Source organism: Eptesicus fuscus, chromosome 23 (assembly GCF_027574615.1).
Source record: "Eptesicus fuscus isolate TK198812 chromosome 23, DD_ASM_mEF_20220401, whole genome shotgun sequence".
Lineage (NCBI taxonomy): Eukaryota > Metazoa > Chordata > Mammalia > Chiroptera > Vespertilionidae > Eptesicus > Eptesicus fuscus.
Genome location: NC_072495.1, coordinates 27,851,803 through 27,868,195, shown reverse-complemented (window position 1 = coordinate 27,868,195; position 16,393 = coordinate 27,851,803). Strand labels below are relative to the sequence as shown.

Sequence of the window (16,393 nt, the reverse complement as noted above, 5' to 3'; positions counted from 1 at the left end):
GGGCGGTCAGCCGGTGTGAGCGTTCGGACCAGGCGGTTTCAAGGGCAGCGGTGCAACCCCCCAATTTCTAACCTGGATCCAAACACCCAGACGGGCGTGGGAGGCGAGCAGGACCCAGGTGCCGCCTAGACCTGCACCCCGCGCCCCGGGCTCCATGGCCCCATGTTCCAGACGGGAAAGCTGAGGCCCCGAGGGGCCCGGCCACGGACTCAGAGCGGCCCAGCCGGTCCAGCCGCGACTTGAGCTCAGGCAGCGGCTCTGAAGGCAGCGCCCCGGGCTGTGCTCCCCACGAAGGACTGGCTGTCACCCGGGACAGGGCGGGCTCCTGCCTGCGGAGCCGAGAAAGCACGCGAGCACGCCGGGTGGTGCGCACAGTGTTTATTGCACGGCCTCCGGGGCGCCTTCCCCGCGGGTGTAACCGGAAGGAAAGGGGCTCCGGTTCAAGAACGCAAAGTGCCAGCTGCAGAGAAAGAACACGCAACCCGCCGACCGTGGGCCCCGCCGACCGTGGGCCCCGCCGACCGTGGGCCCCGGGGCGCCCGCAGGAGGGACAGCCACTTCTCCCAACGCCCGCGCACCCGACAGTTCCCCTGAGAGACTTGAACCCGTTCCGTCCATGAAATAAGGCCCCGATGCCTCCGCAGAGCGCCCCCTGCTCTGGGGCCACGCCCACCGGGAAGGGCGGGAACCCTCCACCGCAAGGGGGCGCCCGCCGCGGGCCGCCGGGTCCTGGCAACCCGCGGACAGACCGGCCCGAGGCCCGGCGGCCAGAGCCGAGACCAAAGTGAAGGGAGGCGGATCCGCCCCTGAACAGCGCGGGGTGGGCCCCGGGGAGGCGCAGGGGGTGCTGCGGCCGAGCACGTGCGCACGGACTCCCCTCCACACTCACTGCCACGCGGGCCGCGCCCCCGGCCTCCAGGGCAGGGCCACCACCAGGAGGGAGGGCAGACCCTCCCCAGCCCGCGGCCCCCGGACAGGACGCGGGGCCCATCCCCGGGAGCCGCGGGGTCTGGGCGATGTCCCGGACCCCACGCTGCCGCCGCGGTGCTGGAGGCGCGCACGGCGGGCACACGCGCTCAGAAGCCCTGCAGCTCGGGCACGTGGCGGTACAGCTCCAGGGCCTCGGGGTTGGAGAAGGCGCCGCGGTGGTCCACGGCCTTCCCCGCGATGACCTGCTTCACCGCCACCTCCACCTTCTTGCCGTTGAGGGTGTACTGCGGGGGGGGGGGGGGGGGGGGAGAGCAGGCAGCGGTGAGCGCCCGGGAGGGACCCCGCGCTCCGCCCGCCCCGCACGTCCCACCCCGGGACCCACCCAGGGGGCCTGAAGGGGCTCGGGTCCCGGCGGCGCCCTCCGCCCGGCTTTACGCGCGGCCGAGCTTCCCGCCGCGGGACCGGACTGGCCGTGGGAGCTAGTAACTCCCATCGCCCAGCCGCCGGCGAAAGGAACATCCATGTCAGGGGGAGCCGCTACTGCTTCCGGGTCAGCCGAGGGAGAGGGGAGACCTCCCAGGCTGTGGGGCACACCCGGCGCCACCAAAACGGAGAAGAAATGTGTGGGCACCGTTTAAAACGGGAGCAAACCCACATGAACACGGGACGGGGAAGCGGGGAAGCAGTTCTCGGAGACACCGCTCGCAGCAGCCCCGGGGGTGCCCCCCCCCCCCCCCAATCCTGGAAACGCAGCAAAGATGTTGCTGGGGCAGCTTCGAGGCGCAGCGCCACCTGCTGGCCCCGGGGAACAGCTGTTCGGCAGGCCGGCTGGTCTGACTTTACATGGCTGTGTACACGTGTGCACATGCACACACGCGTGCACACACATGTACACAGCACCTCTCTCGGCTGGCAGATCCCTCGTGCTGTGACCCGACCCCACTCACTCACACACGGGGAGGGGGGGACACGGACACACTCAGGCCCCTAAACAGACGCAGGTCATCCCCAGGCGGCCGCACCGGGCAGCGCGTGGGAAGGCTGGGGCTGGCCTCCTCGTTAGGAATTCCGCGGACCCGCCGCACCCGCTGGGACCACGGGGGAAGCCGGGCGGGGGTGCAGGGCTGGGCCTGCTTGCTCTCTGAACGGGGGTGTCTAGCAGAAGCTGCTTTACGGTGCAATTCAGGAAGGGTTAAAAAGGGGGGGGGGGGGTGGCAGGGGAAAAGGACTTGTTGCCAGGCAACAGGGACAAACTATATATAAAGCCTGAGCCAGCCTCGCGGCGAGTCCCCAAGCGCGTGGGCCCATGGGAGGTGCCGGTGCGCAGGCGGCCGCCGCCAGGGGGCAGGGGGCAGGGGGACAGGGGGCAGGGGGAGGGGGCCGGGGGAGGGGACAGGGGGGCAGGAGGAGGGGGCAGGGGGCTGGGGGAGGGGGAGGGGGGCAGGGGGAGGGGACAGGGGGGCAGGCCCGTGGGGGCCGGACGCACCGGGATGCCCTTGGTCTCCAGGATGACGCTGGGCACGTGCCGGGCGGACAGGCCGCTGCGGATGGCGTCGCGGACGCGCTGCACCAGGGCGGGCCGGAAGGCGTGGCCGGCCGCCATCCTCAGGAACAGCACCACGCGCTCCTCGCCGTCCTGGTTGTGCTGCGGGACGCACAGGCTGTCGCTCACCTCCTCGAAGGCTTCCACTGCGGAGAGGGGGGCGGGGGGCGGTCAGACTCCAGCCACGCGCCTCGGCCAGCCCGGCCCCCAGGGGAGAGGCGGAGGGGAGGCCGGCCCTGCGGGACCGCCAGTCCCGTCTCCCAGCCCGCCCAGCGGGAGCCCTGGGGGTGCGGGACAGGTGGACGACCGCCCCCACCGGGGAGACAGCTCCCCCTAAACTGGACGGTCTGCAAGGAGGAGGCACGAGCGGCCCTCACGTTACAGATTAGATAGTTTTAAGGAGGCTGGTCCGGGCCAGTATCTCAGTGGTTAGAGCCTCGGCCCAGGCACTGAAGGGTCACGGGGTCGATTCCCGGTCAGGGGCATGCACCTGGGTTGCAGGTTCCAGCTCTGCTCCAGTCGGGCGTGCAGGAGGCAACCAATCCATGTGTCTCCCTCACATCAATGTTTTTTTCTCTCCCCCCGCCCACCCCTTCCACTCTCTCTAAAAAAATTAATGGAAAAAATATCCTCGGGTGAGGATGAAAAAATAAATTTAAATTTAAAGCCCCACCGGCGTGGCTCAGTGGTTGAGCGTCAACCTACGAACCAGGAGGTCACGGTTCGATTCCCGGTGGGGACCCATGCCCGGGTTGCCGGCTCGATCCCCAGTGTGGGGCGCGCAGCTGTGAGGCCCAGGGGCCCACCCTGTATGGTGCTGTGTGACCGTCAGCACTCATGCACCCTCTCTGTGCTCTGTACCTTCAGGCGCAAGGAGCAGGCACGGGTAGCCAACCTCACACAGCTCACCAGGAGCACAGCAGCGACAGGGCGGGGCCTGGCCGGGTGGTCCCAGGAGCCCCCTCCTGAGGTCCGTCCCAGGAAGGACACGCTCATCCATGTCCGCTCACGCGGGGAGGCAGGGGGCAGAGGGGAGGCCTTGGGAAAGCCGACCTCTGGGCTCCCGGCCAGGACACCCTCCCTTCCGGGGACTTGACAATGACTGTGCAGAGGGAGCGCCTACCGATGTTGTAGATCTCCGAGCTGCCGAAGCGCACGCCGTTGGGGTTGAGCGTGCCGTCGCTGGGGAGAGAGACGTGAGCATGAACGCGGAGCGGCTCAGAGCGAGGCGTGTCCCGGAGGGGCCCCCGCGTGGAGCGAGGCGTGGAGCAGAGGGGGCCCACGTGGTGGGCACCCCCTTTCCACACGGCGCGTCCCCTCTCCTGATCCCGATCAGCCATCCCTCCCTCCCTCCCTCTCTCTCCCTAAACTCAGAGCCAGATACCAAGGCAGCCCCCTCGTGTGGGCACCCTGTCCCCTCACTGCCCCCCGCCCCCACCCACCCCCACCCCCCGTGCAGGGTCCCTCCCCACTGTGGTGGCCCCAGGACCCACGAGCCGCCGACCGGGAGAGCTGCCACCTGTGACGGTCTCCCTACGCCCCCACCCCCGGCTCCCGCCCGGTAGGTGAGCCAGGCCCGCGGGAGTCTGGCACGGGCAGCGGCCCCTCCGTCCGGCCTCGGGAGGCGGGGCTCCAGGGAAGGGGGGCGGCCAGACCCTCACCTCCGGCCCAGCATGACGATGCCCCCCGTCTTGGGGTTGATCTTGCAGTAGTCGCCGTGCGCCCAGACACCTGCGGGGGCAGAGGCGCTCTGTCACCCCGAGGGGAGGGGGTCGGTCACCCCAAGAGCCTGGCCGGAAACCCACATGGTATGGGGTGGGGGTGGGGTGGGGATGGGACAGGGTAAGGGTGCCGGTCGCCACCCGCTCTGACTCTCCACGTGTGCTTTATGCCAAACCAGATTCCCTCTAGAGCACGCACGTCAAACTCAAAGGCTAGCACGGGCCCAACAGACGAGGCCTGCGGCCCGCGGCCGGCGAGTTCGACGTGCGTGCTCTAGAGTCTGCAGGAAGCAAGCACCTCGCACCAAGCCATGGGCAGGCGCTGCGATTCCAAGCTCTGCCGCCGCTGGCCGAGGGCGCTAAGGGCGGCGGGTGGCAGGGCTTAAACCTGCGCCTCCCTGCCCAGGGCCAGGCCGGCGAGGTGGAGTCTGTGCGGGCAGCCGCGAACCATTTGGCCCCAGAAAGCCCTCGCCCGGCATCTCTGTGGGGCCGGGTGACGGGGTGCGAGACCCCAGGCAGAGGCCCAGGCGGCGGACCCCTCACAGGCGCCCTCTCTCTGAGCGAGCGAGCGGGCCTCCGGCCTCCGGCGGGCCATCGTGTGGCTGGTGCCACGTGGGGCCATGGGGCTCTGGGCACCGACGGTGGTTAAGATGAAACAACTCAGCTTCCAGCCGCACAGGACGGCTTCGTGCGGAAGGGACGAGGGGCTCCCCAGAGTTCCTGGTCAGCGGCCTCTCTCGGCTTGGGGGGGGGGGGTGGGGGGGGAGCTGTGTGGGGAGGGGCACGGGGAGGGGACGGCCAGAACTGGACCCACAGGCCCGCCCAGCGGCGTGGGCAGCCCCGCGCCCGCGTACCGGGGAACTTGGAGAAGTAGGCCTTCCGGTACTTGCTGCCCGTCTCGTCGTTCCAGAAGTGCGTGGGCTGGCAGGGGAAGGGCCTGGTGCACACCAGCTCCCCGCTCTCGCCCCAGACGGCCCTGCCTGGGGGAGGGGAGGTCAGCCGAGGGCACGCCACAGCCCCTGCCCCCCAAAGCATTTCGGACAGGCACGCCGGCACAGAGCTGACCCGCCCCGCGTGCTCCCACGTCACCGCGCCCACCCCGTCCCGGAGCCGCTGCGCCGTACCTGCCTCATCCCAGGCCTCCACGGCCATGCCCAGGTTGCGGGCCTGGATCTCGCCTCTGTAGACGGGGAGAGAGACGTTCTGGCCCATGAAGCAGGAGATGATGTCGGTGCCGCCTGGACAGCGAGAGACAGATTCCGATTCAGAGGACGGAGACAGAGTGCTTGTTCTTCACGAGGGAGCAAGGCGGGGGGAAGACCCCACAGCATAGACGGCCTCCGCTCCTTCCCATCAGCACTGGGACGGCCCGGCCCCGCCGGCGTGGCTCAGTGGCTGAGCATCAGCCTTGGAACCAGGAGGTCCCGGTTCGATTCCCGGTCAGGGCACAGGCCCGGATTGCAGGCTCCATCCCATGTGGGGCGTGCAGGAGGCAGCCGATCCCTGATTCTCTCTCATCACTGATGTTTTCTCTCTCTCTCCTTCTTTCTTCCTGTCTCTGAGATCAATACAAGTATATATGTTTTTTTAAAAATACTGGAAAGTTCTAGGCAGAGAGGCCGCTTTACAGGAGGAATGCAGAGGAGACCGCGACCGTGGCACAGGCTCCCGTGTCTGGGTGACACTCCGACCGTCTCCCTGGGGGAGTGGAGCCTAAATGAACCACCTCTCCGGCTCCCGCGGGAAGGTGAGACCGGGCTCACAGGAAATGGGTTCTCCGCCCATCAGATCCACCTGCAGGCGCCGCGGGGCCGGAAGGCGTGTGCACGCTCCTGAGGACCAGCCTGGTCGAGTGCCCGCCCCGCGGCCCCTGCAGGACCCGGCCCGGCCGCCGCACCTGAGATGGAGCCCAGCAGGACGCTGCTCTTGATGCACGTGTACACGTACTCGTAGCTCTGCGCTTTGAGCGGGGAGCCCGTGGACAGGATCGTGTGCAGCGTCTGCAGACTGTGGGTTTCCGCTGCGCGAGGAAGCAGAAAGGTGAACCCCACCTGCACCTGCAAGTGGGCCTGCACGCGGGAGACGTGGGCTGGCCTCCCTGGGGAAGTGGGAGGAGGGAGGGGGAGGGGGAGGGAAGAGGAGGGGGCTGGCCTCCCTGGGGGACGGGGACAAGGGGTGGAGTTGGGGGAAGGGGGGGCTGCCTCCCTGGCTGGCCGTCAGGGGCTCACCTGGCTTCAGGTCTCTCTCCTCCAGCACCGACAGCCACTTGGCCCCCGTTCCCAGGATGGTGATGCTGGGGCACAGGAGAGAAAGGGGTCACCACAGCTCTTCGAGGTCCCTCCCCAGCGAGGGGCTCGCCTCCGATCGTGTGCTGAATGGGCGCTCGGTTCCCGGATGGAAACCCGGCTGAAAGGGCGCTCGGTTCCCGGACGTGATTAACCTTTCGCGGGAACGGCCTCCTTCGGGGGGAGCGCCCTGGCTGAGCCGAGGAGCCAAATGTCGGGATTTAAACGCCGCCCCGGCCGCACGGTCTGTGTGAAATGTTGAGGGCCGAGGGGCGGCCCTGTCTGCGCTCCGTGCACCGGCTCCAGCTCAGCTGGGAGTACAGAGCGCGCTGAGCCCAGACCCTCGGTCCGCCAGCGGGGAGCCTGAAGCCGCAAAGGAATCGCTCGGGAGGCGTGTCTGGCAGGTTCCCACAGGGGCCGGGAGGAGGGGCGCAGGGGGGCGGGGCCGCTCCTCCCTCGGGTTTCACAGTCCAGGGGCCAGGAGGGAGGACACCCCTCTTAACTGGCTTCAGCTCTGCTCCTTTGCACCCCCCGCCCCAGCCCAGAGCCGCAGGCAGCCGCACGCAGGGCAGAGAAGCTGAGCACACGGTGAGGGTCCCGGCCGGCGGAGGGGGCGGAGGGGGCGGGGGCGGGGCGGGGGGGCAGCTCACCCCAGCCTGTCCACCAGGTCCCAGAGCACGTTGGGTGTGGGCACCAGCGGGGAGCCGTCGTACAGGACCAGCGCGGCGCCCGTGGCCAACGCGGACACCATCCAGTTCCACATCATCCAGCCCACCTGCAGCGGGCGGGCGGGCGGACGGACGGACGGCGCGGGTCAGCCAGCCGCCGCCCCGTCGCCCACCGCTCAGCCTCGCACGCAGGGCCCTAGAAAACCGCCCCAAACTGGGCCAGACGCGGGCGAGAACTGCCCGTTTCCAATGCGCGGCTGGCTCAGCCCCAGCAAGTTCAAGGCACAGCCGGCCCGGCGGGGGGCGCAGGCCCCATCCCTCCCGGTCCCGCCAGCCGGTCAGTCCGGTGAGGCCTGGCAGGGCAGGGACGTGCGGACACGGGCCCTGCTGGGCTGTCAGCCTCCCCTGGCCCCTGGACCCCTCCTCTGTGGGGAGGGGGGGCACTGCGGCGAGCAGAGGACAGCCGGCCGGCCTAGGCGAGGCCAGGACACAGGCATGCGGGGTGGCACCTGGCCACACGCCCTCGCTCCTGGGACACGGACAGGGGCCTGGTCCCCACACCTGATCCCCAGCTGCACCCTTCTTACTGCTGCTGTGATAGCCAGACCTCCCGGCCCCAAAGGCCATCAGGGGTGGGCAGGCTGCCTCCCGCCGGAGGCTCACGGGAAGCGCAGCGGGAGCGGAGGGCCGGGGAAGCCGCTCCCCGCACAGCCCAGTCCCGGTGCGGCTCCCCGCCGACACCTGCACCCCAGCGGCCAGGAGGCGAGGAGCCCAAAGTCGCCGAGGAGGGCGCCGCTCTGAGCACTGCCCTCACCGTGTCTCCCGGAGCCACAGCCGGCCCGCCCCCCACGGCCCGCCCCCCCACCGCCCGCTCCCCGGCCGCCCCGCCCGCTGTGCGCGCACCGTGGTGTAGTAGAGGAGGATGTCGCTGCTGCTCATGTCGCCGTGGAGCATGTGCTCCTTCAGGTGCTGGATGAGGGTGCCCTGCAGGGGGGGACCGTGTGAGCGAGCAGAGGCGGGGAGGAGCACTGGGGGCGGGAGCCCGGGGTGGGGGCGGGTGCAAGGACAGGGCTGTGAGTAGGTCTAACCCAGGGGCGGGGAGACGCTGGCAGGAGGTGTGGGGAGCTGCGGGGGGCCCTCAAGAAGGCCAGGGGCACTGGGAGACGCGGCCGCGGCCTGGAGCGCTGTCCCCATCAGACTGCCGCCCGCCCAGCCGGGCACAGCAGCTCCCCCGCCCCTCCATTCCAGAGGCCCGGGGCACCGCGCTGGAGCCCGGGGCCGGGGTGCGGCGGGAGGAGGGGGTGCGGCGGGAGGAGGGGGTGCGGCGGGAGGAGGGGGTGCGGCGGGGGGGACGGGGTGCGGCGGGAGGCCGGGAGCCCGCGGGGAGACCCACCCCTGCGGAGTGCACCATGCACTTGGGGGCGCCCGTGGTGCCGGAGGAGAACATGATGAACAGCGGGTGGCCGAAGGGCAGCTGCTCGAACTCCAGCTGGGGCGCCTGGTCCCCTCTCCCGGCCAACAGGAAGTCCTCCAGAAACACGCTGCGGGGACGGGGTCACAGTGACACCCCTCCGCCCAGACCCGGCCCTTCCTTCCGGAGGGGAAGGGGGGGGCGCGCCTCCCAACCTCGGGGACCTGGGGGGCCGGCGCAGGTGGACATTTCCAGCTGCTTTAACAGCGCCGACAGCGGCGGGCTGGCCCCTTCCTAACGCGCTTCAACAGCCCGGCCGGCGGGGCTCAGTGGCTGGGCGTGACCTATGACCCAGGAGGTCACGGTTCCATCCCTGGTCAGGGCACAGGCCCGGGTTGCGGGCTGGATCCCCAGTGCGGGGCGTGCAGGAGGCAGCTGATCCATGACCCTCTCTCATCAGTGATGTTTCTCTCTCTCTCCCTCCCCTCCCTCTCTGACATCAATAAAAATATTTTTAAATAAATAACAACAACAACAACAATAATAAAGTGCTTCAACAGATACCCCCGTGAGGGAGCTCTGAGCTAGCCGGTGGCGGCCGGACAGGGGAGCCGCTGAGGGAGGCTGAGGGGTGCCTCGTGCAGAGCCTGGGCGCCCCACCTCCGTTTCCCGCACCCCGCCTCCCACACGCACCACGCACACAGGCGCCCGTCCGATCGCTGCGCCCGAGAAAACGCCCTTCTCCCCGGGGTCCGCAGCGGCCACCGCGGGCTCTCACCTGCCGGGGACCTGGGAGATGTCCACCTCCTCCCGGGGGGCGACGTACGGGATCACCACCACCTGCTCCAGGTCCGGCAGCCCTGCGGGGGCACAGTGCCGGCACCGGCGCATTGGCGGCGGCACCGGGCAGGGTCCACAGGGTCTGTTTGTTTGTTTAATGTGTTTTTATTGGTTTCAGAGGCAGGGAGAGGGAGAGCGAGAAACATCCATGAGGAGAGAGAATCATGGATCGGCTGCCACTGGGGATGGAGTCTGCAACCCCGGCCTGTGCCCTGACTGGGAATCAACCCTGACCTCCTGGTTCATAGGTCAACACTCAACCACTGAGCCACCCCGGCCGGGCCACAGGGAGCTGTGTGCAGCTTGCAGAGGCCTTGGTGAGTCCTGCGGGGCTCCCGTCTCCGCCCCCCCCGCACCCCCCCCCGCTCGCCCCCCAGGCCAGCGCAGGCCCCGCCCCCCAGGCCCGCTCAGGCCCCGCCCCCAGGCCCGCTCAGGCCCCGCCCCCCAGGCCCGCTCACGCCCCGCCCCCAGGCCCCGCCCCCCAGGCCCGCTCAGGCCCTGCCCCCAGGCCCCGCCCCCAGGTCCGCTCAGGCCCCGCCCCCCGGCCCCGCCCCCCAGGCCCGCTCACGCCCCGCCCCATGCCCCGCCCCCATGCCCGCTCACGCCCCGCCCCCAGGCCCCGCCCCCCAGGCCCCTCAGGCCGCGCACCCTTCACCACCCGCTGCAGCTTGTCCAGGTGGCCGTGCGCCCTGCCGTTGTACACCACGGCCTCCACGGAGAAGAGGAGCTTGGGCTGGATCTGGGAGAACCGGTCCAGGACACCCTGAGGGGGAGGGTGGGCGGTCACCCCGGTGCCCCCTCGGCAGCCCCTGGGCCCACCACCTCGCCCTAGGCCGCACCCCGCTCCCAACTTCCTCCCACTGGCTCCCGAAACGACCCAGTTTGACTCCGTGAACCCGTCTCCCAGTCACCGCAGCCACGTGCCCGGCCCCGCGGGGGGTCAGCGCTGCCCGGCCCTGGCACCCACCGGCCTTCTCGCCGAGGCCTCCTCCCCGCTCGGCGCTGAGGCTCCCGGGGACCCGGTCCCGACCTCCCGGACCTCCCGTGAGGACCCCGCCGGCCCCGAGCGGCTCGCGTGGCCACACAGGGCCCTGGGGACCGGGCTGCACACGCCGGGGACACGGGGGCCCAGCGACCCTCCCTCCCCCGGGGACCCCGACTCACGTTCACCCCGAAGTCGGGGGACGTGGCGCTCCAGATGGCGCCGATGCTCGCAGCGGCCAGCATGGCCTCCACGGCGTGCTCGCTGTTGGGGAGGTAGCCTGCAGGGGGAGGGGAGAAGCTGGGTGTGGGGAGGGACCCTGCAGGGGGAGGGGAGAAGCCGGGGGTGTGGGGAGGCACCCTGCAGGGGGAGGGGAGGGGACAGGGGTGTGGGGGAGGGACCCTGCAGGGGGACGGGAGAGCCTGGGTGTGGGGGACGGACCCTGCAGGGGGAGGGGACGAGGGTGTGGGGAGGCACCCTGCAGGGGGAGGGGAGAAGCTGGGTGTGGGGAGGGACCCTGCAGGGGGAGGGGAGAAGCCGGGGGTGTGGGGAGGGACCCTGCAGGGGTACGGGAGAGCCTGGGTGTGGGGAGGGACCCTGCAGGGGGATGGGAGGGGACGGGGGTGTGGGGGAGGGACCCTGCAGGGGGAGGGGATGGGGGTGTGGGGGAGGGTCCCTGCAGGGGGAGGGGAGGGGACAGGGGTGTGGGGGAGGGACCCTGCAGGGGTACGGGAGAGCCTGGGTGTGGGGAGGGACCCTGCAGGGGGAGGGGAGAAGCCGGGGGTGTGGGGAGGCACCCTGCAGGGGGAGGGGAGAAGCCAGGGGTGTGGGGAGGCACCCTGCAGGGGGAGGGGAGAAGCCCGGGGTGTGGGTAGGCACCCTGCAGGGGGTATGGGAGAAGCCAGGGGTGTGGGTAGGCACCCTGCAGGGGGAGGGGAGAAGCTGGGGGTGTGGGGAGGCACCCTGCAGGGGGAGGGGAGAAGCTGGGGGTGTGGGGAGGCACCCTGCAGGGGGAGGGGAGAAGCCCCGGACTCGGGCTTTCAGGTCGGATGCTGGGCAGGGCCTCCCAGCCGGTCCTGCCTGGAACATGGGCGGACAGGCCTGGCCCCTGATGGTGACAGGCGATAAGGCGCCCGGCTCTCCGCCCGCTTGGCAAACACACCGAGTGCCCACGGAGCCGGCTCGCCCCGGAGAGGCACACCCAGGCCCTGCCCTCTGCCCGGTCTCTCCCCAAACACTCACCCACGACGCGGTCTCCTTTTCTCACGCCCATTCGCCGCATCGCGGCCGCGAACAATGCCACCTGCTGCCGCAGCTCCTCAAAGGTCACCTTCCCGACCTCCTCCCTGCCCTCCCCTGGAAGAGAAAGGGACGCATGCGGGGGCTCAGGGCTGAGCGTTGCCCTAGGAACCGGGAGGTCACGGCTGGATTCCCCATCAGGGCACAGGCCTGGGTTGTGGGCTCGATCCCCAGCGGGAGGCGTGCAGGAGGCAGCAGGTCCATGATTCTCTCTCATCATGGATGTTTCTCTCTCTCTCCCTCTCCCTTCCCCTCTGAAGTCAATAAAAATATATTTAAAAAATAAAAGTTCTGGAACCGGACGGGGGTGATGGTTTCACGGCCTGTGACTGTGCTGACACCCACTGCAGTCTACACTCCCATGGGGTGATTTTCTAAAGGCTCACGTGCTGGTACCTGAGTGACATCCCCGGGAGGGAGGGAGGGAGGGAGGGAAGGGGGGAGGGAAGGGGGGAGGGAGGGAGGGGAAGGGAAGCGGGTGTGGTTCCCGGGACTCACGGGCCACGTAGAGGGCGACCTTGTCGTTCTGTCGGTGCCGCAGCAGGTTCTCGGCGTAGTTCAGACGGCTGCCCGCGAACCACTCGGGGACGTCCGCCACCCCTTTGGAGGGGTCCACCACCTACAGGGAGCGACAGGGAGCGACAGGGAGCCGGCCCGCGGCTCCTGAGGCCCACCCGGCACATGAAAACCCGCCACGCCTCGTCCCAGGAAGCCCACCGATCCGAACTGGCCTCAACCAGAAAGTGCCGCCTCCGGGGAGGAACCGTGTTCACTTGAAAGTTATCAGAGGGTCAGCCGGCCGCGGGGCTCAGGGCTCAGGGCTGAGCGTCGGCCTAGGAGCCAGGAGGTCAGGCTCGATCCCCGGTCAGGGCACAGGCCCAGGGTGCGGGCTCCATCCCCAGCGGGGGGGGGCGGGTTGCAGGAGGCAGCCGATCAAGGGTTCTCTCTCATCATCGATGTTTCTCTCTTCCTCTCTGAAGTCGAAAACAATATATATATATTTTTTTAAGAAAGAGAGAAAGAAAAGCTAAAAATGAACACTTCACTTTGGAACAGAACCGCAAAGATGACACGTGACCAGAATCTCCCCTTACCTCGTCATACATGCGCGAAGACACAATGCCGCTGAACTTCCAGAACTCGGCCCAGAAGTCTGAATAGGACTCCACTGACCACTGGTACAGGTCGTGGTAATTTCCTGGAAATCACGGAAAAGGGCTCAGATAAACCTCAGAAGCAAAGTCTGAGCAGTTCCGTAAGCAGACGGGCACCCCTGAGGAACCCCTGAGGAACCCCTGAGGAACCCCAGGCCCCTCTGGGCGGTCCCCGGGCGTCCAATGAAGATGGCCAGGCGGAGGGGGATCTTCATTTCTGGTGAAGCAAACCCACCCCCGCTGGCCCCCAAAGGGCACAAAGCAATGAGGAGGGACTGCGTGTCTGAGCCGGCAGCACCCCGAAGACCCGGGACCCCGGAGCCACAAGGCCGGGGTCCCATCCGGGCCTGACCATTGACCAGCTGTGGGACCTCAGGCAGGTTACTTCCGCCCGCACTGTGCCTCAGTTTCCCCTCTGTAAAAGGGAGGGGACAAACAGCACCCTCTCTTCACAGGGCACCGCAGCGGAGGGACAGGAAGTCAGCCGGCCCGGCGGGGCTCAGTGGCTGAGCGTTGACCTATGAACCAGGAGGTCAAGGTTGGATTTGAGGTCCAGGTTCGATTCCCAGTCAGGGCACAGGCCCGGGTTGCAGGCTCGATCCCCAGTGTGGGGCGTGCAGGAGGCAGCCGGTCCGTGATTCTCTCTCATCATGGATGTTTCCATCTCTCTCTCCCTTCCTCTCTGACATCAATAAAAAGATATTTACAGAAAAAACAGCGCTCACCCAATATTGACTCTCGTGGATGCCCGTCGCCTGCCCGCTCGTAGGCACCTGGTTTGCGAGCCCTGCCTTCCCTCTGCCCACTCTTCCTGTCACTCGGAGGGTTCTGACCAGCCTGCACCTTCAAACCTCAGCAGAGATGCTGTCGGCCCTGGGAAAGGGCACCCCGCTCGTCCTGGGGTGCAGTGAGGCACCAGGGGGTGGGCAGCTGACACCCCAGAGCGTGGCTGTTTTTGCCTGAGCTCCCCACCCCCAGCTCCCCTGGAACGATTGGAGAGCAGGGACGCGGCCCGCCACGGGCTGGCACTGCCCAGCTGCGGGCCCACAGCTGTGTGTCCCTGTACCCCAAAGCAGGGCACTCCCCTCATGAGAGGGCGGCCCACGTGGCATGTCCGATGGGGCCCGAGGAAGGGCCTGGCATCGCCCGCCACCCATGCCCGCTGGCCGGGCTGCAAGCCACGCCCAAGGGTCTGCCTGGCGGGCAGGGCATCCTCAGTGAGCTCTGCTGGGAGAAGCGGCAAGAACCGACCTACCGCCCAGCCCGTGTGGCTCAGTGGTTGAGCATCGACCTATGAACCAGGAGGTCAGGGTTCGATTCCCAGTCAGGACACAGGCCCAGTGTGGGGCATGCAGGAGGCAGCCGATCAATGATTCTCTCTCCTCATTGATGTTCCTATCTCTCTCTCCCTCTCCCTTCCTCCCATAAGTCAATAAATTTTTTTTTTTTTTAAAAAAGACCCCGTCCTGCAGGCCTGGATGGAGCCGGGTGCACCACCTGCAAGTCCATGGTCAGCAAGCGGCCATGGGAGCCTCTGGGCCACGGAGTGACCAGTCAGACCTGCTCCAGCGGCTCTGGCAGAGCCTGCGGGCACTGAGCACGGAGCGGGCACTGAGCACGGAGCGGGCACTGAGCACCGAGCGGGCACTGAGCACCGAGCGGGGGTACTGAGCACGGGAGGGAACGCAGGAAGCAGGCGGACCAGCCAGGGGTGGAGGAAGAGGTGCAGGGGGGGTGGAGGGGGATGGGGGAGGCGGCAGAGCCAGGTGGACACCCCGTGCAAGCCGGGTGATAGGTGATGCTGACCGAGGAGAGGGGTGCAGCCCGCCCAGGGGGGAGAGAGGAGGAGAAGCCATGAGGAGCTGAAGCCCCCAGAGGCGGAGGGGGCGTGTTTGGGGGGGAGGCGGGGAGAGGTCAGGGGGTGTGGGACAAGCCAGCAGGAGCTGGGGGGACACAGGCAAGGAGCCCTCCTCCCAGCCCACCCTGCCAGGCGGCTCCCACCTGACCCTCCTCCTCCTGGGCGCCCTGAGGGTCCTCGCTGGCCTTCTACCAGGGTCAGCCTGGGGTGGGGTGGGGGTACCAGGGGGCAGCACAGGGTACTGAGGTCTGGCAAGCGACCCCACAAACAGGGAAGAGCTGCCAGGCGGAAAGGAAGCCTCAGGCCGCACCCCAACCCACAAGCAGGAACCTCGGGAGCAGGGGACCCCTGTGGACTGAGGGGTCCCCAGGCCAGAGGGGGGACCCTCCCAGGGAGAGGACGCCCCACACGCAGGGAGAGGCTGCGGGCAGGAGCCCAGCGCCCTGAACGTGGGGAGGTGACGCCCCGCACAGACAAGGGGGCCACCCCCACAGTCGGAGGCGCCCCACACCCTGGAGAGGGACCCCAGTCCGGCGGCTCCTCCGACCCCCAGAAGAGGGAAGCCGCACATCGGGGGCCCTTCGAATGACTAGGAGAGGCTCTGAGAGCAACGTCCGGGAGAGGGGGCGCCCCGGGCCCCAGGAACGGGCCCCTGGGCCAGGGGGTCCCCCGGGCCGCCGGCTGCACTCACCCAGCACCAGGCCGCAGGAGGCGCCCACGGCCGCCCGGAAGCGATCCATCTGCGTGTTCTTCTTGCTGTCGGGCTCCCACATCATCCGGCACCCCACGATCTCGTTGGACATGGCTGCGGGGGGCGGGGGGCGGCGGGGCGCGGGCTGGCGGCGATGGCGCGAGCGGCTCGGCGGAGCGCTACACTGAGCCGGGCGCAGCCGCCCACCACGCGGCACCGCGCGCCCTGCCCACCGAGGCCCCGCCCACCGGAGGGCCCGCCCATCGGAGGCCACGCCCCTCAGCGTGTAACCTTCCGCGGGGGGGGGGGGGGGCGCCTCGCAAAGGAGTCCAGGTCGCCGGGGTCCGCGCCTTCGGGGCGGGTGGGGCAGCGCAGGCGCGTTGGACCCGGGCTCCCCGCGCTCCCCGCGCTCCCCTGGGGCGGGAGCCAGGAGCCAGGAGCCAGTGGATTGTCAGGGGTTCAGTCGTTCGCTCTTTTTTTTTTTTTTTACTACTTGACTTCAGAGAGGAAGGGAGAGAGAGAAACATCCATGATGAGAGCGAATCGTGGACCGGCTGCCTCCTGCACGCCCCCCACTGGGGATGGAGCCCGCAACCTGGGCCTGTGCCCTTGACCCGGCATCCAACCGTGACCTCCTGGTTCCTAGGTCGATGCTCAACCCCTGAGCCACCCGGCTGGGGTCTGGCCATTTTTATTTTTTTTTTAATATCTTTTTTTGTAAGATTCATATGACATCCTGTATTTGTCTCCATTTCTTTGTGTATTTTTTAATATTTTATTGCTTTTTTTATTTTTTTTAAAAGAGAGGAAGGAAGAGGGATAGAGTTAGAAACATTGATGAGTGAGAAACATCCATCAGCTGCCTCCTGCACACCTCCTACCGGGGATGTGCCCACAACCAAGGTACATGCTCTTGACCGGAATCGAACCTGGGACCCTTCAGTCTGCAGGCCGACGCTCTATCCACTGCGCAACACCAGTTAGGGCTGCCTTTTTTTTTTTTTTTTTTTT

General features: G+C 68.2%; 1 protein-coding gene across 2 annotated transcripts; it reads right to left on the bottom strand.

Annotated features, from left to right (window-relative positions):
* Nucleotides 1–363: 363 nt before the first annotated feature.
* Nucleotides 364–15,582, bottom strand: AACS (acetoacetyl-CoA synthetase). Of its 2 annotated transcripts, XM_054712719.1 has the most exons (18): nucleotides 15,383–15,580; nucleotides 12,774–12,877; nucleotides 12,178–12,298; nucleotides 11,623–11,736; nucleotides 10,563–10,660; nucleotides 10,047–10,161; nucleotides 9,337–9,418; nucleotides 8,541–8,688; nucleotides 8,051–8,131; nucleotides 7,130–7,254; nucleotides 6,423–6,487; nucleotides 6,092–6,214; nucleotides 5,319–5,432; nucleotides 5,049–5,174; nucleotides 4,135–4,204; nucleotides 3,597–3,655; nucleotides 2,417–2,619; nucleotides 364–1,214 (listed from the first exon to the last, which is right to left on the bottom strand). In XM_054712719.1, exons 1-18 carry the CDS (start codon nucleotides 15,492–15,494, stop codon nucleotides 1,077–1,079), a joined length of 1,998 nt encoding a protein of 665 aa, XP_054568694.1. In that variant the 5' UTR covers nucleotides 15,495–15,580; the 3' UTR covers nucleotides 364–1,076. The 2 variants fall into 2 exon arrangements, with proteins under 2 accessions (XP_054568694.1, XP_054568696.1); XM_054712721.1 differs by lacking the exons at nucleotides 2,417–2,619; nucleotides 6,092–6,214; nucleotides 6,423–6,487; nucleotides 7,130–7,254 and having other exon boundaries at nucleotides 15,383–15,582.
* Between the last annotated feature and the right edge of the window lie 811 nt (nucleotides 15,583–16,393).